Below are 21,509 nucleotides of genomic sequence, written 5' to 3'. Positions count from 1 at the left end.
CTACATTGGCCCGATTTCTTGCTTTCCATTCCTTCAAGCGTCAGAATACGACGCATCTGTCTTACTTGGGGTTTAGAATAGAATGTGATCCATTTACTTCACAATGAACTCCAGAAAACTTACGAAAAACAATGTTAATATATTTATTTTTAATTAAAGACATTTATAAACTACCATTTTGCCCCATTATAGAGCAGCCAAAGCAGCTCTCACAACATGATTTTAAAAAAGAAAGAAAGAAGAAACACTACAAAGCAGTAAAATATACAGACTCAAAAAGTAAAACATGCTGATATTATTAATCAAATAAGAAAAGTTTATGTTTATGTCACAATGAATCAGTAGAGGGGGCGGAATCAGGGATTGGCATGGCCAGGCATCTGTTAAGCGATGTCAGAGTTTCACCTTGGTGAATCTAAAATGGCAGAACAGAGGCAAGAACCAGCTGGGATTTCATAATAAATGCTGCCGCTGGATAAAATATTTGTGGGGATGGGGAGACTGAGGTTAGTGGCTGACGGTGGCTGCAAGCAGTCACACTGTACTGGGAATCTGATGTGGGGGCAGCTGCATCAGCCACAGGCAGGAGATTGTGCCAGGATGGTGCAATTGCCCATTTGTGGCACCATGCCGAGGGCACACTCACTGGTGCAGGCCTTGCAGTGTTAAGGATATTTGATAAGCAATGACAGTCCCAGATAAATGTCCACAAACGCAGGGAAACTGGGAAATGCTGATGTATATCTATAGAATATTCACCAGCATTCCCTTGTGAATGCTTAGGAAGTCTGTGCTTTTGAACCTTCATAAAATTCATTTTAGTATTCACATGTATTCGGCAAATTTGAGATACTTGCTGTAACACATGCACAGGTTTACAGAGTTTTTCAGTCTGTTGTAAGTTAACCTACTAATAGTATAATGATCAGGGATGGAAAAATGAAAATTATGTTTCGTCCAATTTTATTTAGGAAGTTAAAATGATATCTTACTGCTTGTGTTTACCTGCTATGACTTTTATTTTTATTTTGCCTGTTCTCAGACATGTGAGGATATACTTACCATCTCTTGAGTCGGGCACATCAACCACTTACTGCTCCAGAGCTTTGGAATTCCAAACTCCCTTAGTGTTGAATGAAGTCTTCCAGATTCCTGTACATTCAAATATTTTGAAGCTGAAATCACTACAGCTTTATATCTGTTCAGTTGGCCATCACCAGCAAGAAGAATTGTTGGTAAGGGGTGCCTTTTTTGTAAAAACAAACAAACAGGTGTTACGAGTTCCTTTACATTGGTCTGGTCCCCGCATAACACTAAGCCTAACAAACTATGGCTTAGTTGAATGAGCAAGTGTGCTGCTGGAAACTTCACCCGGGCTTGTGGTTTATTCTCACAGCAGTAGGACTGAGGGAGAAGTGAACTGGACACAGTTTTCTAAATGTGCACCAGAACACTTAATTGTTCATTCTAAGCCATAGTTTGCTTAGCTTTACATGAAAACTGAACTATTGTAAATGAAAAAAAATGGTTTCAGTTTCCTCATATCCCTGTGTTCAAAGGTGTCTCAGATTTAATCTAATCATCAAGATAATTCCCTTTTTGTGGATGATAGGTTTGTTGATGTCATTGGTTTAGGCTATGATGGATGTTCATTTACAATACTCAGCCTGTTAAAACAAAATCTGGTTTATAGTCATACCACTGGCTAATAAAAGTTCCACATTGTATTACTGTTTCTTAAACTGATTCAGCTCTCTTGTTGGAAATACAAAATAGCTCCTCTTTTTCCCTATACATGAATATTTATCAAACATCATGCCTAACAACATTTAAGTTGCCTTAACCGTGGTTTGGCTTCCAGTCTGGAGTGTGCTAGTGGCTGCAGGATTGCATGGTCACATTTCTGGTTTTTAAGGTGTTCCTCCCTGAAATATTACAATACTTCATTGGTCTTTTTTAGGCCTAATGCTAAACTTTGCATTAAGAAATAGCCCCCTGCTGGTTTACTGACAGGAAACATTCAGCTTAGAAGTAGATGTTAGTGAAACTACTCCCCCCACCTCCTTTTTTCTCCCACATGCTTGGGAGACAGTCTATCAAACAATAGCAAGTATATTTACTTAAACCCTCTCTCAATATGTAAAGCCCCAAGCCTTTCACAGGTCATGAACACAGTATCCACATTTTAGGACATTCCTGTTCTCTCTTAGAACATATCAGAGTATATTGTATGCAAAGGGACATAGATTCATAGAGTTGTAGAGTTGGAAGGGACCCTGAGGATCATCTAGTCCAGGCATGGCCAAACTTGGCCCTCCAGCTGTTTTGGGACTACAACTCCCATCATCCCTAGCTAGCAGGACCAGTGGGCAGGGGTGATGGGAATTGTAGTCCCAAAACAGCTGGAGGGCCAAGTTTGGCCACGCCTGATCTAGTCCAACCCCCTGCAGTACAGGAATATGAAGCTATCCCATACAGGGATCAAACATGCAACCTTGGCGTTATTACTCTAAACAACTGAGTTATCCAGGCTGTGTATTCAAATAAAAGTAAAAATTAAGGCATCTTTGCAGAATGCCCTACTAAAAGTCCCCAGCTGCTTCTTTGGTGTTTTGTATTATAATAAGAAGTAGCCTTGTAGACAGCAAATGTTTTCTCTAGTAGTATGAGTATTGACTCATTTTGCTTCAATGTCTTCCTAGGGCATTGCTCAGATTAGCCTAGCTGACTATGAGAGCTCCAATGAGATGCAACTTCACTGGTACCCCATCCAGATATTTACAGGTTCAGACTGTGAGCAGACAAAAGACAGACCAAAATGTGAAGAAAATGCTTCTCAGATTTTTGAAAACAAAGCTACAATGAAAATGGTATGGCTGTATCTGACCTTTTCTTAACATGTTTCTTTTGCATGTTTCCTTGTGTGTGATGCAAAAGATGTTCTTATAACATTTGATACTGAAAGTTAAGGGTGTGCAAAATGCATATAGTATATGCCTGAATTCAGAGGAGAAATTTTACTGAGGCTAAATAGGGTTAATTTGCAATGATTTAATTGGATGATACCATTTAAAATTCATATGGATGCTTTTAAATGTATTAGGTCTCTCAACCATTTGTATTTTAATATATATTTTGTCTTGCTTTTTTTAAACCTTTTTGTATGTAGTATATTAATAGTAGATGGAGTAGTATTTTGGTATATTTTCATATAAAGGCATATTTTAGTCAGTGCTTCTTCAATACTGTAGCACTGTAGATGATGATGATGATGATGATGTGGTTGCTATGGCCATGATGGTTGAAACAACAACAGCAATAAACAGAAACAGTGATATGCCTGGATCTGCTGAGAGATACTTGCATTTGAGCTTATACTCATCAATAGAATTATGTCATTTTAATTTATCTATAGATTACACACCACAACTGCACCCATGTGTAAACATGCTCATGTTTTTCCATATTCAACTATCTAGCCATGTTTGGCTTATTGTGAAAAATTTGAGCTACTTCACACCACAGTACTTAAGTTCTAATTTAATTTGTTGTGAGCATGTCAAAATTCTGAATTCAGCCAGAATGCTACTCTTTGGTTTTAGAGAAATTTCCAACCAAACCTACTTTGTGCTTTTGTTTGAACTTAGTCATTATTGTTGTTCCTTCGAAAGGCTGACTTCAGTTTTTCTGCTAGGAAAATGACTCTCATTTGATTCTAAGTTCAATTTCCATTCTAGGATGCTGTGACTGCCCTTTTAGCTAGGACCACAGCTCAACTGGAAGCTGTGGAGAGAGAATTAGCGGAGGAGAGAGTAAAACTGGAGTACACAGAAGAGGAAATTCTAGAGATGGAGCAAAAGGAAGACCAGCTAGAAGCTGTGTCAGAGAGGTAACTTTTTCAAAAGGGTTAAGACAGAACTTAAGTTTTTAAAATAATATATGTGTGATTCTGTTGAGATATTAAATGTATCAAATCTTATACGTCATTTATCTGTAATTAGATGTAAGCATTAGCTGTTTTATCATATTGGAGCATACATAACCCAATTTCATATTTCTTAGTTCAGATTTGGGTATGCAAAACTTGGCATTTAATGGCATTTAATTTACAAGAGTGCAAAACCTTGATAGGATCAGTAATGGTACCGAAATATGTATTCATGTAACACTTCTTCTAGAATCGTAACATAATCACTTACACTGTGTCTAGAGCATCCCTAAGTAGTTTTTAAATATTATTGTTGCTGATCCTGTGTCTCACATTAATTTTTTTTGGGGGGGGGGACTGGTGTTCACAGATTCATAAGAAAATAGAACAACAGCAGCAGTGGCCATGTGGGGCTAGTTTTCTGGAAGTATTTGCACTGTATTAAACATGCAAAAGGGCAGTGTGAAATTAATTACTGGAACCAAATTTCATTGCTTGATGTATTCTTTTTCCTGCAGAAGCTGGCAAGCAGAATCAGTTGACAGTGGATGTAGTAATTGTATGCAGACTAGTCCTCACCCAGAGTCTTACTGCAGTGAATCATTACACAGTCATATGCTTGCACCTCAAACAGATCAGTGTACTTCTAAAAAAGTCCCGCCTCCACCTCTAAAGGCAAGTAGAAATAATTGTACTTTCTGCTCCAGTTTTTGCTAATCCTTAACTGGGCTAGGCCAGTGATATCTTTCCAAGATACATCCTCATTTTCTTCTCCCTTGACCTTCAGTACTTTTGTTTGTCTTAAAATGAGACGCTGCTTTATAAGCATGTAAATATTCCTGTTTGTTCAGACCTTTTAACTAACCTGATCTCTTGAGGTAGTTCTGGCCTGCATGTCACTGCCACAGATAAACTGTTAACACTTTTTATGATTCTGTGTTGTATTTATAGATTATTATTATTACTTTAGTTTTGGCTGAAGATTTGCAACTTGTTATAATGGAACTCATTATGCTCAAGTCATTTTTATAATGGTGCTGGACCATAAATAGCTATACTTTAGAGTGCTCTGGAATTATTATTATTATTATTATTATTATTATTATTATTATTATTACTTTATTCTTTATACCCCGCCCATCTGGCTGAGTTTTCCCAGCCACTCTGGGCGGCTTCCAGTCGAGTGTTAAAAATAATACAGCACTGGAAATGCTTGTATGATAAGCTGAATGAAAAAATAAGCCTTTGCAACACTTGAAATTTCAATTCTTATTTTAGGTAGATAAGGAGACCAACACAGAAGAAACAGCTTTGCTTCATAAAAACAGAACTGGCCGTCGATCCCGTGGGTCTGCTTTTGTTCGTAGTAGTACCATCGTTCGCTCACAGACATTCTCACCTGGTGCACGAAGTCAGTATGTTTGTCGAGTGAGTAGTAATTGTTATTAAACAAGCAGTCTGGAACTGTGACTTTAAAGATTGAACGTTATTGTAAATGCTATAGCATTTGCTCTTGCATTTGAACCTGGACCAATAACTGCTTTTTATGTGCTGTCAGGTTCAGTTCCCATATTCTTTCGTTTGAGAGTATGATAATGTATATCTTAATGTCTGCATTTTCTTAAATGCACTTTTTAGATAACGTTGCTGTGGGTTTTGGTGAGGGGAGGTGGTGAAAATAAAAAGACCTAAGGCCCCCAGTAGACGGGCTCAAAGGCAGCACTTAAGTCTGACTGGTTGGCTGATTATTATTTTTCTCCTGAACTGACATGGATAAGTCTCACTTGTGTTGCCGGAATAAAGATTAAAGTATCAATTTCCATTTTGTATCTTTTTTTCTATCAGCTATATCGTAGTGACAGTGACAGTTCTACTCTGCCAAGAAAGTCTCCATTTATCCGAAATACTTTGGAAAGACGTACGCTGCGTTATAAGCAGGTATAGTTGTGACTGTAAAATTTGGGGCTTTGCATTGCTGAGGCATTTTTACAGAAGGAAGCTGAGGGGTTTTTTTTACTACATTGAGATACTATTAAGAATAGTTTGATATGGCAATGTAATAATGTATGTTGCATGTATAATCATACACTGCAGCGAGAGCTATAAAAATAGCTGGTAGTGTTAGATCAATTTTAAATATGTTCCTGTTGAATTTACTGATTTAGCCTTGATTAATGTTGGCAGCAGGATTTAAAAAAATCTGTATTCTGCTTCCTTGGGGTTTAGACAAACTCTGTACTGGAAAGCCAACAAGCATAGAATACATAGATCAATACAATTCTTAACTTTTTAGAAAGTATCAGCCCCTTTTTAAAGCACTAAATTTAGAATTCTTATGGCTCACCACTGTGAAGATGTAATATGACAACTTGCAGCTCATGGTTTACCAAGACATTGTCCTGTTTGTATTCTCCTCCCCATCTGTTTTCTCTCACGTGAATTCCCCTCTCCATCGCATAATATGCTTTAACAATGGCTTAGTATTACGTTTGGCTTCAACACTATTATAGTGAAAGATAACCAGAATTAATCTCGTAAAAACATAGTTTGTAAACACAGCTCAAACCATAGTTTTGAGTAACATTGGATAGGAGCTTAGCTATAGCCGTGTTCCTCTCAGTGCTGACATAACTCCAAAATATGATTAAAGTGGACCACGAGAAGATGGAATGTCTCCTTCAAAAGGATGTATGCTAGCCCACACAAATTCAAACCATGGTTTGAAATCATCCCGTTGGGCCAATGTCTGTGTCAATTAAACTGGCCCAAATTGCTTCCTAATATTTTGGTTTATTTCAGGAGAATGCACAATACCTTGCAGTTGGAGGAGAGGTCCAGGCTTGCTTGCATTTGAGACTTATTATCACATTCTTGTTTTAATGTCTCAGCAATCCTGTAGATCATCTTTGGCTGACCTTATGGAGAGGACGTCACTAGACCTGGAGCTGGATCTCCAGGCATCCAGAACAAGGCAGAGGCAGTTGAACGATGAATTATCTATCTTGAGAGAGTTGCGGCAGCGCCTGGAGGATGCCCAGCTTAGAGGTCAGACTGATCTGCCTCATTGGGTGCTTCGGGATGAACGATTTCGAAACTTGCTGAAGGAAGCGGAGAGGCAGGTATGGCATATTGGGGCCTGCAGATTATTGCATTCAAGGGTATTATGTTATGCAGAAAGCTCCAATATAAGGAACTGAGCTTCACAATTTTTAAATATTTTAAAAATTGTGATCTTTGCTCTAGTGAAATTGTTACAGAGCAAACTGTAATGGTTGGTGATCTTACTCTGCCTGGGACAGGTAGTTTGCGGGGAGGCTCTTCTACTAATGGAAGGGTAGCCTTGGTAGTTCTGCCACCCTCAGAAGTGTAGGGAATGTCAGCCTGGGAGATGGCTTTCTCTGTAAAGGTAAAGGGACCCCTGACCATTAGGTCCAGTCATGACTGACTCTGGGGCTGCGGCGCTCATCTCGCTTTATTGGCCGAGGGAGCCGGCGTACAGCTTCCAGGTCATGTGGCCAGCATGACTAAGCCTCTTCTGGCGAACCAGAGCAGCGCACGGAAACGCCGTTTACCTTCTCGCCGGAGTGGAACCTATTTATCTACTTGCAGTTTGAGGTGCTTTCGAACTGCTAGGTTGGCAGGAGCAGGGACCAAGCAATGGGAGCTCACCCCATCGTGGGGATTCGAACTGCTGACCTTCTGATTGGCAAGTCCTAGGCTCTGTGGTTTAACCCACAGTGCTACCCACATCCTGGCTTTCTCTGTAGCAGTTCCTAAATTGTGGAATTCCCTCCCCATATCATAATGGTATAGCTTCTGCTATATGCTGAACACACACTTCTCTACAGTGGCCATTGACACCTGAGATATATATATTTCGAATCCACTCTGTACTGATTTATAAATCCTTTTAACTTAATATTGTATTATTGTTGTAACCTGCTCTGGGACTTTCTAAAGAAGAATGGGTAAGAAACAACAACAACAACAACAACAACAACAACAAAATGTATATTCCTGTTATGTACAAGGAAGGATTTTTCTCCTCACACGCAGGTGGTGTAGAAGTTAGGGGAGTTTCTCAACATAAAGACTTACAAGGTAGCATGTTTAGCCCTGCCTTTGAAGAAAGTGGGAGATGTCATCCAAATGAGGTTTCCTTCTGTCCAAGGAAAAAGACTGAGCTTTTATTCTAAGCCCAGTGTTCCTCTTACAACTTATTTTTGATTTCATATACATCCTCTTTAGACAAGACAGACCAAATTTGAACATCGTCAACAACAAGCAGCAGAAAAATTGCTTAAAAAGGCATCCAAAGAAGTTTACCAACTACGTGGTCAAAACCAGAAGGAGCCTATTCAGGTTCAGACCTTCCGGTAAGTAAAGTGTAAACTAAATATGGTTTTACCCCACTCCTTTCAAATGTATTCCAATGTACTGGATGTCAGATTCCTTGAAATGTTCAGTCAAGTTGTTATGTGTTTGTTTCTTCTCTATGCGCTGCTTATTCCTGAATGTTTCTACAGTTTGATTTCAAATGGGATTACTAAGTCTAATACCTGCCTTGCATTCTGGATAACAGTAATATACAGAATAACAGTAATACATAGAAGTAGTTTTAGATTGTTAGAGCCAGACACTTTAAAAGTGGATGTTTTCTTGAGCATTTTGTACATTCAAAATATTTTAAAAATATTTTTGAATCATGGAACTGTGTCTCCAGAAGGTGATCAAGTATGTATAGGGGATGGGGGTTTAAATGAAAAAGTGAGGTATAAATATTTAACAAATAAAAGCAGAGAATCGGCAGGATCTCCAGACTATGGCCTAGTTCTCATTATGGTGATCAACCTTTCTCTGGGCTGTACAACTTCCAACTTCAGGTGGACTCAACAGAATTGAGGGTGGTAGCCAACTAATGTGTTCCGACAGCACAAAGATCTACACTTACACAATGGAACTTTCACCCCCTCCTCCCTCCCTCTATGTGCCCCTAAACCTGTTATGGAGGTTCCCCCAACCCTCCAGAGCATATTTGCGGGGTGGCACAGCGGGAGGAGGGGGGGGAAGTTACATTGTGCAATTGTAAATCCTGGTACTGACAGAATGAATTAGCTCCCTGAGAAGGCAGTATACAACTTATTTCGTAGCCTTGTCTTCTTCCTAACATGCCAGCTTCATATGTGGAGATTTTTGTTTCGTAGTGACTTTCAGTCTGAAGTGATCTAGCCCAGACACAGGTTTACCATCTCAGTGAGAAGTAGGCCTAAGACAAGTTATGATAGGTCCCCTTAATACAGAGATCCTGAGAGCTAGCACTTGGAAGAATTAAAAATATGTGGAACATTTGGAATGCAGCCGCTCTTAAACACTGAAGTCACATTTTCAGATTTAGCCATTTTTCAGTTGTAGCTTTGCCTTTTCATTCATGTATAATAAACATGTTACAGGTGACTAAAATGTACACGCTGAAATAAACAGTTGATTTATTACATTTATGGAAATATATTAAAGTTTCCTTTCACATGAGAACGTAGATCAAAATAAAAAATATTACTCTCATGGAGGTGCTGTGGAAGGATGAACAAGTGTGAAAATATTTAGTTGTCATTTTAGCAGCACAAAACATAAACTGCCAAAAGGATATGTAGTTCAGAAGTATTCAGTTAAACAATTTGAACATGGGTGTTATTTGTTATACTACATTGCTTTAGTTTCTTGAAATGCCCAGTTTTAAAAGTGGTACTTAAATCTGCTCTAACATGGAACTCACAAGCAGCAAAAGTAGATGCTTAAATATCTGTGTAATATTTTCCCTTACCAATTGCAGGGAGAAAATAGCGTTCTTCACAAGGCCAAGGATCAACATACCTCCTCTGCCGGCTGATGATGTTTAACATGTTGCTTTGTAAACATGAAGTATTTATCTGCCTGTTTAAAATGAAGTTATTAAACTAGTTAAGTTTATTTTTTAAAATCGTTGTGCAAAGACTATTAATATACACATTTTGTAAAAAAATAATAATAAAGTAAACAAAAACATATATAAATATATACAGCTATATATATTATAATAGTGACTGCAGCAAGGCTTGGTTTTTCCTTGTTGTGAAATTGACATCTCGGAAGACAACTTATTTTATATTAAAAAAAAAATCAACTATCCTCTTAGAGTTATGTACTGTTTTTATGCTGTTTTATTTGACTTAAAAGGCTGGAAGACAGAAACAACGTGAGTTCAGGCAAATTCACTGTATTGTAATTTATTTATAGTAACTCATTTTCCTTGAAGGAAAATATTTACTTTAATATGTATTTTTTAAAAAACAGAAATTTTGTTACTCAGTATTTGTCATACAGTAGAATGGAACCATTGAGCTGGTTTTGTTTCTGATAGCTGAAATGAAAATACTATGTTCTAAATTTGTCACTTTTTAATCAGCTTTACTGTCTGCATCTTATAATGTATCGTGTGTTTTTCTGGCACTGTTTTGATATCAAAATATCACCTGCAATGTTTTCTTTTTTTCTTTTTAAAAAGAGATTCAGTTAAAATGCCATTAAACATTGCTAGGTGAAACTGCATGTTCTTACTGTGCACTACTAGATTGTTCTCATTTCAGTTGTGTCAAGTATGTCTCTTATAATTTTAACTAGTTTTTCTGTTTAACGAGGGAAGGAAGAAGGTGACAGGTCTCTCTAGCTGTTATTTTAGGAAAGGCACTTGTGAGTTTTCCATATTAATCAGCAGTGTAGAATTTGGACACTTCTACTATTTGACTGTTCCAGAAAGTGGTTAGGACCTCATTTAGGAAAGTATCCCAGCTATCATGGGACTTACCAATTTGTTATATTTCCTCACAAATCTTACAATCACAACTTCATTTTCTTTAATTATAACGATATCTTAAAGTGCGACTCAAAGAAACTTAACACCATACTGCTTTTAATGCTACATACAGAGGAGGTGCCGTGGATCACCTGATCAAATACCAGCTTATGTTTGCGGAAGCATCATAACAGTGATGTGAGTTTTGCCTATGGTTCACTCAAGGCTTTGTCTACTTTTGTAGTAAAAAAGCCTAATTGTGTACATGCCTGGAACTTCTTTAGTTTCTGAACTATTAGCAGACATTACCTCTTTTCACCCATCACTTTCCATGAATGCTGCAGACTTCACCAGCGATTTTTCAGGTTTCCACATGAGCTGCTATGCAAAATTCAACTATGTGGCATCGTCTTGCTATATTAGAAATATTCCTCAAAAAAAGCTACTGTTCAGATAGTAGTCCATTTTGTGGTGTGATTTCAAATCTGTGCTAATTCTTTGTTTTCTTTGTTTTTGTTCATTTCTATTCCCTCTCCCACTTTAATTATTCAAATTGTTGAGTAAAACCATTTTCAGTTGCATTCCTAACCTCCATAGCACTAGCAATCTCTTCTGACCTCATATTACATGTACAGTTTAATACATTTTTCTCATCCCATTGCTAAAGTGGTTGAATGGCATAAGCTTTTGCATCAAACTGAGATTGTTTTCCTGAATTTGGTAAGATCTGCTAAAGCAGTTTGTTGCCCTGTTAAACGTTTTTTTTTCATTTGTGTTATACAGCTTTGAAGACAGTCACTTGGGCTTTAGGAGAACTAGTAGTTTTTGTTAACAATGGACTGTCACCTTAAATTCCCGAGAGTGCCACTTCTTGTGTCTTGCAAATGTATGAAAATGACTTTATTATGCTATTGTATTCAACTTCAGTTACCCAAAGAATTATGTCCCACAAAATGGGAGCCTATATTTTGGGGACTTCCAAGAAATGAACACCCTTTTTATATGGGACACTGTCAAGTCAAACTTTGGTGTTAGTTAAAAATCAAACATTGCCTTAGGGAAGCCTGATACCAAAGAAAGTTGTTAAGCTAAAAACGAGTCAGCTTGGAACTCAAGCATTGTGTTAAGCTCACGAGAACCTAACCATTAAATTGTTTTACATAGTCTTGTGTTTTGAGAGAGATTTTAAACCGTATGTAGTGCAAATCATTAAATCTGGATTAACAGTGTAATCTTGTGTATGTCGACTCAGATGTAAGACTCATTGAGTACAGTGGGACTGACTCCCAGGTAAGTGTACAAAGGATTGCAGCCTCCATCTGTTAATGTGAATTTTGTATGATCATATTTTGATGGATGCTTCAAGCTTTTCAGTTGGAAATGAGAAATGCTTGGCATTACCGTTACGGGTTGCTGTATAGAATCTCTGCTTGGTATGTTGGTAGATGGAAAAGGGTCTCTTGTCTGAAAAAAATGAGCTCAATATGCCAAAGGAACAAGAATAATGGTTTGGAACTGGGGTAGAAGCCCTAAAGGGGGGGGGGGGGATCACGGCTCTAGTTAGGAGGATTAAGTATTTCCCAGCACTTAACCAGGAGGTGGTCTTGAGTTGTTCCATCGTATTACAAACTGACGTGATTAATTTGGGTTACAATTCAGCAGCTCCCAATGCACTTGAAAAATGCAGTAGACAAAGGAGGCTTTCCCATTTTACCCCCAGTGTGAAGACAAATAAACACTGCAAATGAAGACCATGTTCTGTCACCTGTGATGTATACTCCTTGTTTGTGACAAAGAGCAGGCAGTGTAAATTTGTTGCCATCTATTATGACAAATTACTGTATTTTGTTTGCGTACGTTAAGCCTATGTGGATTAAATGGAAGGCACTGTATGTGAAATAGAAAACGTTTTGGAGGCTCCCTGATAAAGTATATTGCTGGGTTGTAGTGGTGGTAGCTGTGCAGTATGCCCAGAGATTTTAGGGAAGATAAGATTCTGACTGTCAAAATGAATACTGCTACAGTGTGTTAAAGCGTAATATCCTCTCCAGTATTCATTTCTTGTGTTTGTCATACTTTCTGAATGGATTGTGTCATTTGTATTTGAAAAGTATTCTGAAAAATAAATTTTAAAAAAACTTGCCATAAATACAGTGCTCTGTGTATATATTTTTTACAGGTCATAGTTAAACCATCATTAAAACAAGAATTAAAAAACCTGCTCTGGCTCCACCTACCCATCATGTGGCACCCACCTGACTTTTACTTGCAGATCAATAGCCCATCATGGGTTTCAATATGTATTGTCTTCTGTAGGATGACTTGTTCAATCTCTCATATGAGAAGTGGGAGTCTGAAATATTGCTTGTGTTACCCTCTAAATGTCATATACATTGGCACTTTTGCAGAAACACTGCTAGAATCAGTGTAGTGAATTCCAGAATAGAATTTTGTTGAATCTTCATTTTGTTCCTGTCCCCACCACCACAAAGGAAAGATTGGGAAGACTTTGTTTTATGATGGATGGCGGCTGAAGAATTTACCATGTTTAAAGCAAATGGCTCACACTACTATTACCATCAGTCCCATTCCGTGTTACATAACCTTGAAAGGAAACTACAGCACAGATTTGTTGCACTACACTCTGCTCAGTTTTACATGTCATGGTTGTAAGAGTGGAAGTTGATGCACTCACGTTGACTCTATATTTAACTTGTCCAGAAATTAGTCCTGAAAGTTCTGTTGTTCCTCTTCACTCGCTGCAACCTAGAACAATAATAAGTGGAAACATGATGGATGCTCAATAAGCATTGTATCTGGGTGTTGCATACAACATCACAACATCACGTACAGCACGGATGAACATTGAGGGGGCCCCAAAGGGTTTCAGCCCCTAGGAGTCTGCACCCCTGATTCCATTTATGGAATGCCAAACTTGGAGATAAAGATGTAAGCATTGGTGCAAATAGTTCCGAGTAATTAAGTTGGAAACATGAAAACATACTAAGGCACATAATAAAGGATGAGAGGTTGGTTTGCATAATCTGTTGATCTGAGGGGACATATTCATCATGGTCTAATCTTCTGCCAGGAGAACCGATACATTTCTACCTATATAATAAAATTGTAAGGATGTTATGCTGCCATTAGGCATCCATGCAAACTGGCACGATAACAAAGCAGGCAGATGAGTTAGCAAGTGGCCCAGAAGACCAGCGCAGATGGGGCACAGCCCAGGTGAGCCGCAGAGGAATAGACAGGACAGGGCAGCTCCCCAGCAACTATCCTGCTGTGCTGCCACTGCTCATCTGGCACAGACCCCACTGATTGAGCCTCAGCAGTGTCAAGAGGTCAAGGAAGAAAGAAATGGCAGCAGTGCAGGATGGCTGCTGGAAAGGTGCAACGGTCTGTCATGACTTCTGTCAGTTCATGGGTTTGGGCAAGCAGGTAAGGGGATGCAACGCAGGATTTGGAAACTAAGGGGAAGGGGGTTTGGCAAGTTATAAGTGGAGTGGGGCATAGTTTGGGCCAGGGGTGCCAACTTGAATAAAATACTGGGGGAGCAAGTAAGCCTTACCCCTCATAATCATGTGATGCAGCACATACACACCATTTGAATGGCAATGTCCATCAACTTGGGGAGGGGGCTGACCCCCTCAGATATTTTATTGGTGGGGCCGAAGACCCATTGGCCCCTAGGAGTTGGCTCCTGTGGTTTTAGCAAGGCCTGAGGGAAGGGTGTGAGGTTTCAGATGGCTGTAAGGTATGGTTTGACAAGGTTAAGGGGAGGGGGGGTTGGGGAGGCATAAAAGAGGTGGTGAGGGAGAGGGGATGAGAGTTTGGCAAGGTGTAAAAGGAGTGGGGGGTTGGTGGGAGGGGTAGGTGGGCCAGCCTGGGGGGCAGCCCCTCATTCATTAATATTTATGAACATCGACTCTTTAAAATGACAAAATCATTACCTGTTAAGCAAAATGAAAGATCCTTTTACTTAATCACAACTCTTCCCTCCTTAAATTTGCATCTCTTGAGCATGCATGCTACATTTTGGTTTGAAGTACATAAATTGCCAAACTGATCAAGTGCCCAAATATTAGCGCGTCTGAATTTGAGACATCTTTGAGTTTGATGCCCAGGCCAAGTGGACCTCCCGCCTGCCCCTTCCACCCCCACCCCATTGGCCCTGCAAACAAGCATGCCTGCAATCCCTTTCTGACTTTCCTCAGAGTGGAAATTTTGCTTTAAGGGGAGAGGCCTTGGGAGGCATACCCAGACTATGCCTCCAAAATATTAGCCTGGTATGGCGTTTGTGTGCACACTGAGGGAAAAGGAGGAAATGAATGCGATACAGTATAGAAATCCTTCAACTAATGTATAATACACAAGTACTAAAAGAAACAGGGACGCGGGTGGCGCTGTGGGTAAAACCTCAGTGCCTAGGACTTGCTGATCAGAAGGTCGGCGGTTCGAATCCCCACGGCGGGGTGAGCTCCCGTCGTTCGGTCCCTGCTCCTGCCCACCTAGCAGTTCGAAAGCATCCCTAAGTGCAAGTAGATAAATAGGTACCGCTCCGGCGCAGTGGCGTAGTGTGGGGGGTGCAGGGGGCCCCGGCCGCACCGGGCGCAACACCTGGGGGGTAGGGTTAGGGGGTGCAAATCCACGGGTTAGGGGGCGCAAATTACTTGCCTTGCCCCGGGTGCTGACAACCCACGCTACGCCACTGCTCCGGCGGGAAGGTAAATGGCGTTTCCATGCGCTGCTCTGGTGCTGGTTCGCCAGCTGCAGCTTCGTCACGATGGCCGCGTGACCCGGAAGTGTCTTCGGACGGCGCCGGCTCACAGTCTCTTGAGCGAGATGAGCGCGCAACCCTAGAGTCGGTCACGACTAGCCCGTACGGGCAGGGGTACCTTTACCTTACTAAAAGAAACTGCATTAGTTGAAGGAGGGAGTGTGTGTGTGTGTGTGTGTGTGTGTGTGTGTATATATATATATATATATATATGAGATATATGATATATATATACGATACGATACAATATCTTTTATTGTCATTATCCCTTGCGGAACAATATATATACACATATAACTCAAGTACTAAAGTATTATACACAAGTACTAAAAAAAACTGCATTAATTGAAATGTGGAATTTATTCAGGATTGTATCAGATTGTCCAGTGAAAACAGAATATTAATTCAAAAAGCATAAAAACAAATTCAACGACATTCCATATATATATATATATATATACATATTCCCCCCCCCCGAAAAAAATAAGAACATAACAAGACTGTGCATGAAATAGTCATCTAATAGCATAGCTGCAAAATAAAAAAATAAAAAGAATCCACAAGTAATTGCAGTGTCAGCTGCGAAGGTGGAAGCAAATTTCTCAACAGGCTGATTTTAATCCTGAAGGATTGGACGCCGGCTGCTGCCTGTCTCTCAATCAGCTCTCCAATAGAGAGAGCACGCAGTCACGTGTGTGCTACGGCTTCCTCCATATGACATCACTGCCTTTGCAGCCATAGCAGGAAAGAAAGGATGGTGTCTGGAATTTGGGGGTTGAACTAAACGATGTTGCATTGCAGGTAAGAGGAGAAAACCCTCCATTAACACCACTTACTGGGCTTTTGCCCTTCTGGCTTTGTTTTGAAATCAACCTCTGTCGAGCAGGTTTCCTGTTTTTGTAAATAAAAACGTGGCACGGTCTGTGTTGGCAGGTGCAAAGGCTGTTTTGCTTGTTCCCCAGATCTTCCGGCTGGAGAGTTCAGGAGCTGTGTTGTCAGATGGGCCGTTTTTTAAGCTGAAGGAGGCAATCCGTTGTCAGTGTTTTAACATATATTTTTTTAAAAAAATGAGCAAGGTACAATTTCATTAGGGGGGCAGGAGAGGAGCGATTGTATTACCAACGCAGCTATGCAGCCTTTACAGCATATTGATGTCAGCGTTTGCATTACAATGTAAATTTTCCCGTGCTTTTAAGGGAAGTGTTATTCATCAAATTTCTAGCGTAATTCATTCTGTTTGTGAATTCTAGTTATTTTTGTCTGTGGGGAATTAACACCCAGTATTAAGGCATGCACAGAAATGTTTTGGGAGTGGGTGGGTGTGCTTATCTGCTACAGCTTGTCACACTGGATAGGGAGATATAGAAATATAATTTCTCTTTTCTTTTCAATTCCTCTGTAGCTATGAGTACATTAATTGGCTTCCATTTTCCGTTTATGTGAGAGTTATGCCTTTTATATTAGTAAGGTATTTGGGGATGTTTGGAAATGGATTAACTAGAGTGATGGCAGTTGTTGGAAAGGGTCAAATATAAAAGAGCAGTATAAGAATGGAACACTGGAACAGTTTTCAGTTTCTGTCAGGACATGGTGAAATATGTCTCTTCTTGAACAAAAAAGGATGACTCATGGTTAAAATGCAAGCAGCTCTTTGGTGTTGCATGCTTTTTATCGCTGAAGAGTTTCCACGCTAATTCTTCTCTTGGGAATTTAATATCCTCACATGTTGTACAGTGTCACTAGCAAATACCCCAATTGCTGTCATTTGTTAATATTAATAATTATTATAAGTACTATTTTTGTCCTGATACATATGATTATTAATAACCCACTAAATGCTATAAGAACTCATTCTTAATGTCAATATGTTTATCCAAACAAAGTCTGTGTCTATCGGCAATCCGTTCATATGTTGCATCTGTGGTCATGTTGTTGATCCATTGATTAAACAGAACCAAATCTTTATTCTTCCAGTTCATCAGTACCTGTCTCTTGGCCACAGTTAGGGTGCATAGAATCCATTTTCGTTGTCCAGTAACCAAATTGCTGTCATCTGGACCCCGAATGCCCTGACAGAAAAGTGAGAACCCACTTCTTGTTCCTTAACACTGAAAAGGAGATCTTACACTGGCCTGGGCCTAGACAGCAGAAACAGATCCTTCTTATAACCACATCCATTCCATACTCCTTCCAAATCCTCTATTAAAAAGTATTGCCACTTGGGTAGTGTATACAAAACAGGCCCTTCTGCTCTGTACCAGCCTACTCCTGGAATTATTTCAACCGTGTATTATTACCTAGCTTAGTTGTCTTCCCACATTCATAGCAAATAAAGCGCCTTGCATTCCTTGATCACTGATGATGGGTTGTATATTTGGTCAGTTCACTGTGGAGAAGGAAGAAATTGAATTCTATTGTTCTATCCTGCTTTGTTAGCCTTCGATTTTATCTTTGTACACTTCTTCGAAATTCAATAATGTTAAGAAGTGCAGAAGTGTTTTAAATAAATGCTTGTAAAGGACAACAGAAACAATGCTAATTTTCCTGCCAACATCTGAGGCAAGTTCAGTTGGGACATGAGAAAGGACATTCTCATGTTCAGTGGGGACATGAGAAAGGACATTCTCTCAGTGTTCTGAGAAAGGGCCATTTATCAGACCTCTGTTGGCAAGCAAATATCTTTTCTTATTTATTTCTAAGATTTCTTTCCTGCCCTTCACCATAAGGTGTGAGAATAAGTGTGGGTTGCAACAATAAAACCACACAATTAAAAACAACAGGGGAAACTGTTTATACAATTATTATTTTTTAATCAAGTAAAAGAATTCCAAACAGAAGCAGTACATAATAGGTAAAAGTAACAAACCAGATGATGTGCATCCCATAAAACTACCTCTTAACTGTCAAAGGCCAGGATAACCAGATGCATCTTCAGCATATGACAGAAAATGAATGATGGTGTTAGATGCACCTCTCTGGGGTTGGCGTTCCATAGGAGAAGCCCTCTCTCAGGGTGTCATTCCTTGCACTTATGAAGATGATAGAAGTATCAAGAAAGCCCCCTCTGCTACTCTTAATATTAGAGCACCTTCATGTTTCTGCAGGCCTTCGTTTTTTAGACATGCCTTTGGCCTCCTGAGGTGACCCTCACACACACTTTTTCTGTGCTTTTATTGTTTTTGATTTTAACTTGTATTTATGGGTTGGGCTCCTCGGGTGTAAAAGGTGTGGGGTCTGAACTAAAATGGACTGGAGGGTTCTCAAATAGAAGGGTGTCCTTGGACAACCACATGACCGCTCTAGGATGTGGCAATGGATCTGCTCCTCTGCTCCGCCACGATCCCACATAGGATCGTTCTGTAAAACATAACCAAGTTTGATAAGAAAACAGTTCTCTCTATATTTTTTAAGGTCGGGCTTCTTCAGAAGCGCTAGAAGAAAGGAGAAGTATGAGAAAGGGTAGAATACATGCCTTGCATGCAGAAGGCTTCGGTTCAATCCCCAGCATATGCATGTAGGGAAATTCTGGAGGCAACTGACAGTGTGTACAAAATGGAGATGGTCTGATATAAGACAATTTATTATCTTCCTAGAATGCCATTTTTTCCCAACATAAGAAGAGCCTGGCTGGATCACACCAAAGACTTACCGGTACCTAACCCTGTTCTGATAGGCTAACCAGATACCTGTGGGGACTCCACAAGCAGGTTCTCAGTGCAGCAGGAGATCTTCCGCACTGACTGGCATGTTGCCTTCAACTGTGGAGGTAGAACATACGGTAGATATCATGATTAGTAGCTATATCCTCCATGAATTTGTCTAATTGTCTTTTAAAACCATCCAAGCTAGAGGCCATCACTACATTTTGTGGGAGAAAACTCCATGGTTTTAACTATGTGCTGTACAAATAAATCCTGTTGGCAGGCCGGAGCCTTCTAACATTCACTGTCACCTTGGATGTCCCCAGGTTCTAGTATTATGAGAGACTGAAAAAAAGATATCCCTGTCCACTTTCTCTACAGCAGACATAGTTTTATCAACCTCTATTGTGTCCTCCCTCACTCTACTTTTTTTCTAAACTAAAAAGCCTTGAATGTTTTAACCTGTCTTCAAAGTGGATTTGCTCCAGCTTTTTGATCACTTTGGTTGTTATTTTCTGAAACTTGCCCAGCTCTACAATATCCTTTTTGAAGTGAGGTGGCCACAACTGTCCGCTGTATTCCAAATGTAGTCTTACCGTCCATTTGTATAATATTGTTATGATACCGGTAGTTTTATTTCCGTTCCGTTCAGTTTGCCTTTTTCACAGCTGCCTTTTTTCACAACTGGGTGGACATCTTAGGGCTTAAAGATGTTCTAGAATGTATTATTTTTACCTTTTGATATTTCCTTCTGAATTACTGGATTTGCTGGATCTTGCTCCCCTTTTCCAGCTGATCCAAAATGGCATCCTTGGATAGCTAGTAGTAAAGAACAACTTCAAACTCATTCTAAGCCTGTTCTACAACACAATTGGGTATCGGGCTAATGGAAATCTTTGGGTTTCCTGACCAGGGTGTGTGGAATGTGTCTGCAGCTGCAGCTTGAGAAAGTTGGGTGTGAGCACGGTGTTGAGTTCCTAGGCTGTCACTGTTGCAGGAAGCTTATAAGCTGATAGCTTTGAAACCTTACCAACTTTTCAGGTTGCTACTAGCTCAGCCAGACTGGATATGCAGGATTTCTTCGAAACTCTAGCACAGCCTTTTGTAGAACTGGTGCCCTCCATATATTTTAGACCGCAGCTCCCATCCCATCATCCCCAGCCTGCATAGCTATGGTGGCTGGGCCTGCTGTGAGGTATAGTTGAATGCATCTGCAGGGCACCAAATCCTAAAATACATTCATTCTTTCAGCCAAATTCTTCTTATCGGGTAAAGACTGATGAACAGGTTCTTTAGTTTTGAAAACAGTGGCAATAATGAGCTCAAATGAAACGAAGTGTCCAGTCTAGCCACGCAGAAGGTGCTAGAAGGTGCCTGGGGGTGTACTCAATTTCAGTGTCAACCAAACAACAACCAAATAACGAACTTAGAAATAGATTTTTAGATGTTGTAGAAACCCAGCCAGATGGGGTATAAATAATAAATTATTATTAATAATTGGGTTGCATGAGGGTATCAAGAGCCCACCAGCACCAACAGCAGTCCTTACAATCACTTCTAGGTATGGCCATTGTCATTGTTCACAAAAAGGTGAAATCTGAATAATCCCTAAGAATATTTTTTTAAAAATTAAATTTCTCTACTTCCCGAGGATCACAGGGTGGTTTACAACACAAAAATATAACATAGTAACAAACAAAAACAATACTCCCCCCCAGTTTAAAAGACCATAGATCTTTAGGCACCAGGCAAAAACATTCCTCTTCTCCCATGCCTTAATTAAACAATTAAGGCATGGGAGAAGAGGAATGTTTTTGCCTGGTGCCTAAAGATATGCAATGAAGGCGTCAGGCGAACCTCCCTGGGGAGAGCGTTCCACAATTGGGGAGCCACCTCAGAAAAGGCATGTCCCCATTTTGCTGCCCTCTGGACTTCTGGAACACAAAGAAGGGCCTCAGATGATGATTGCAGGGTCTGGGTTGGTTCATATGGGCAGAGGCCGTCATTGAGATACTGAGGTCCTGAGCTGTTTAAGAAGAATAATAAAAACATCTTTTTGAACATGCTCATTACAGATTGGCCCAATATACTATGAAACACATAAAATACTTTAAAAGTCTCCTTTCAGCCCCATTCCTGCCCTTGTAGATCCTTCAACCCTCTGGAACAGATTGACATTGTTGGAATTCACCCTTGTGGGCTCTTTTTTTTTTTTTTTTTTTTTTTTGCCAGTGAGCAAAACACATCTCCCATGCTAGTCAGTAAGTCGGTTCCAATAATCAATATATGGCCTAGTTTGCCAAGCAATTGATCACATGGTTTTCT

The 21,509-nt window shown here is 39.8% G+C and overlaps 2 protein-coding genes and 1 long non-coding RNA gene across 5 annotated transcripts in view; 2 read left to right on the top strand and 1 right to left on the bottom strand.

The window, feature by feature from the left end:
- Positions 1-12,906, top strand: part of WWC3 (WWC family member 3) — a 61,553-nt gene extending 48,647 nt beyond the window's left edge. For 2 of the 3 annotated variants that reach the window (XM_081001295.1, XM_081001293.1), the window contains exons 16-24: positions 1,043-1,235; positions 2,703-2,870; positions 3,738-3,889; positions 4,447-4,603; positions 5,207-5,356; positions 5,774-5,866; positions 6,817-7,047; positions 8,177-8,304; positions 9,759-12,906. In XM_081001295.1, coding sequence (XP_080857421.1) covers positions 1,043-1,235; positions 2,703-2,870; positions 3,738-3,889; positions 4,447-4,603; positions 5,207-5,356; positions 5,774-5,866; positions 6,817-7,047; positions 8,177-8,304; positions 9,759-9,825 — 1,339 coding nt within the window. In that variant the 3' untranslated portion in view covers positions 9,826-12,906. Of the gene's footprint in view, positions 1-1,042; positions 1,236-2,702; positions 2,871-3,737; positions 3,890-4,446; positions 4,608-5,206; positions 5,357-5,773; positions 5,867-6,816; positions 7,048-8,176; positions 8,305-9,758 lie in introns of all 3 variants that reach the window. The other variant, XM_081001294.1, reaches the window with a different exon arrangement.
- Positions 12,907-16,220: 3,314 nt separating this feature from the next.
- Positions 16,221-21,509, top strand: part of CLCN4 (chloride voltage-gated channel 4) — a 29,855-nt gene continuing 24,566 nt past the window's right edge. Inside the window, exon 1 of the mRNA XM_081001329.1 lies at positions 16,221-16,344. The gene's annotated coding sequence lies outside the window, so the exon portion shown is untranslated. The remainder of the gene's footprint in view (positions 16,345-21,509) is intronic.
- On the bottom strand, positions 17,535-20,747 carry LOC308474902. The gene is made up of 3 exons (XR_013985022.1): positions 19,920-20,747; positions 18,437-19,301; positions 17,535-17,681 (listed from the first exon to the last, which is right to left on the bottom strand). It is a non-coding gene; the product is annotated as an uncharacterized lncRNA (long non-coding RNA).

This window comes from Podarcis pityusensis, assembly GCF_964106645.2.
Source record: "Podarcis pityusensis genome assembly, chromosome: 4".
NCBI lineage: Eukaryota > Metazoa > Chordata > Lepidosauria > Squamata > Lacertidae > Podarcis > Podarcis pityusensis.
The sequence above is the reverse complement of the archived record's forward strand: the minus strand, read 5'-3'. Positions and strand labels throughout refer to the sequence as shown.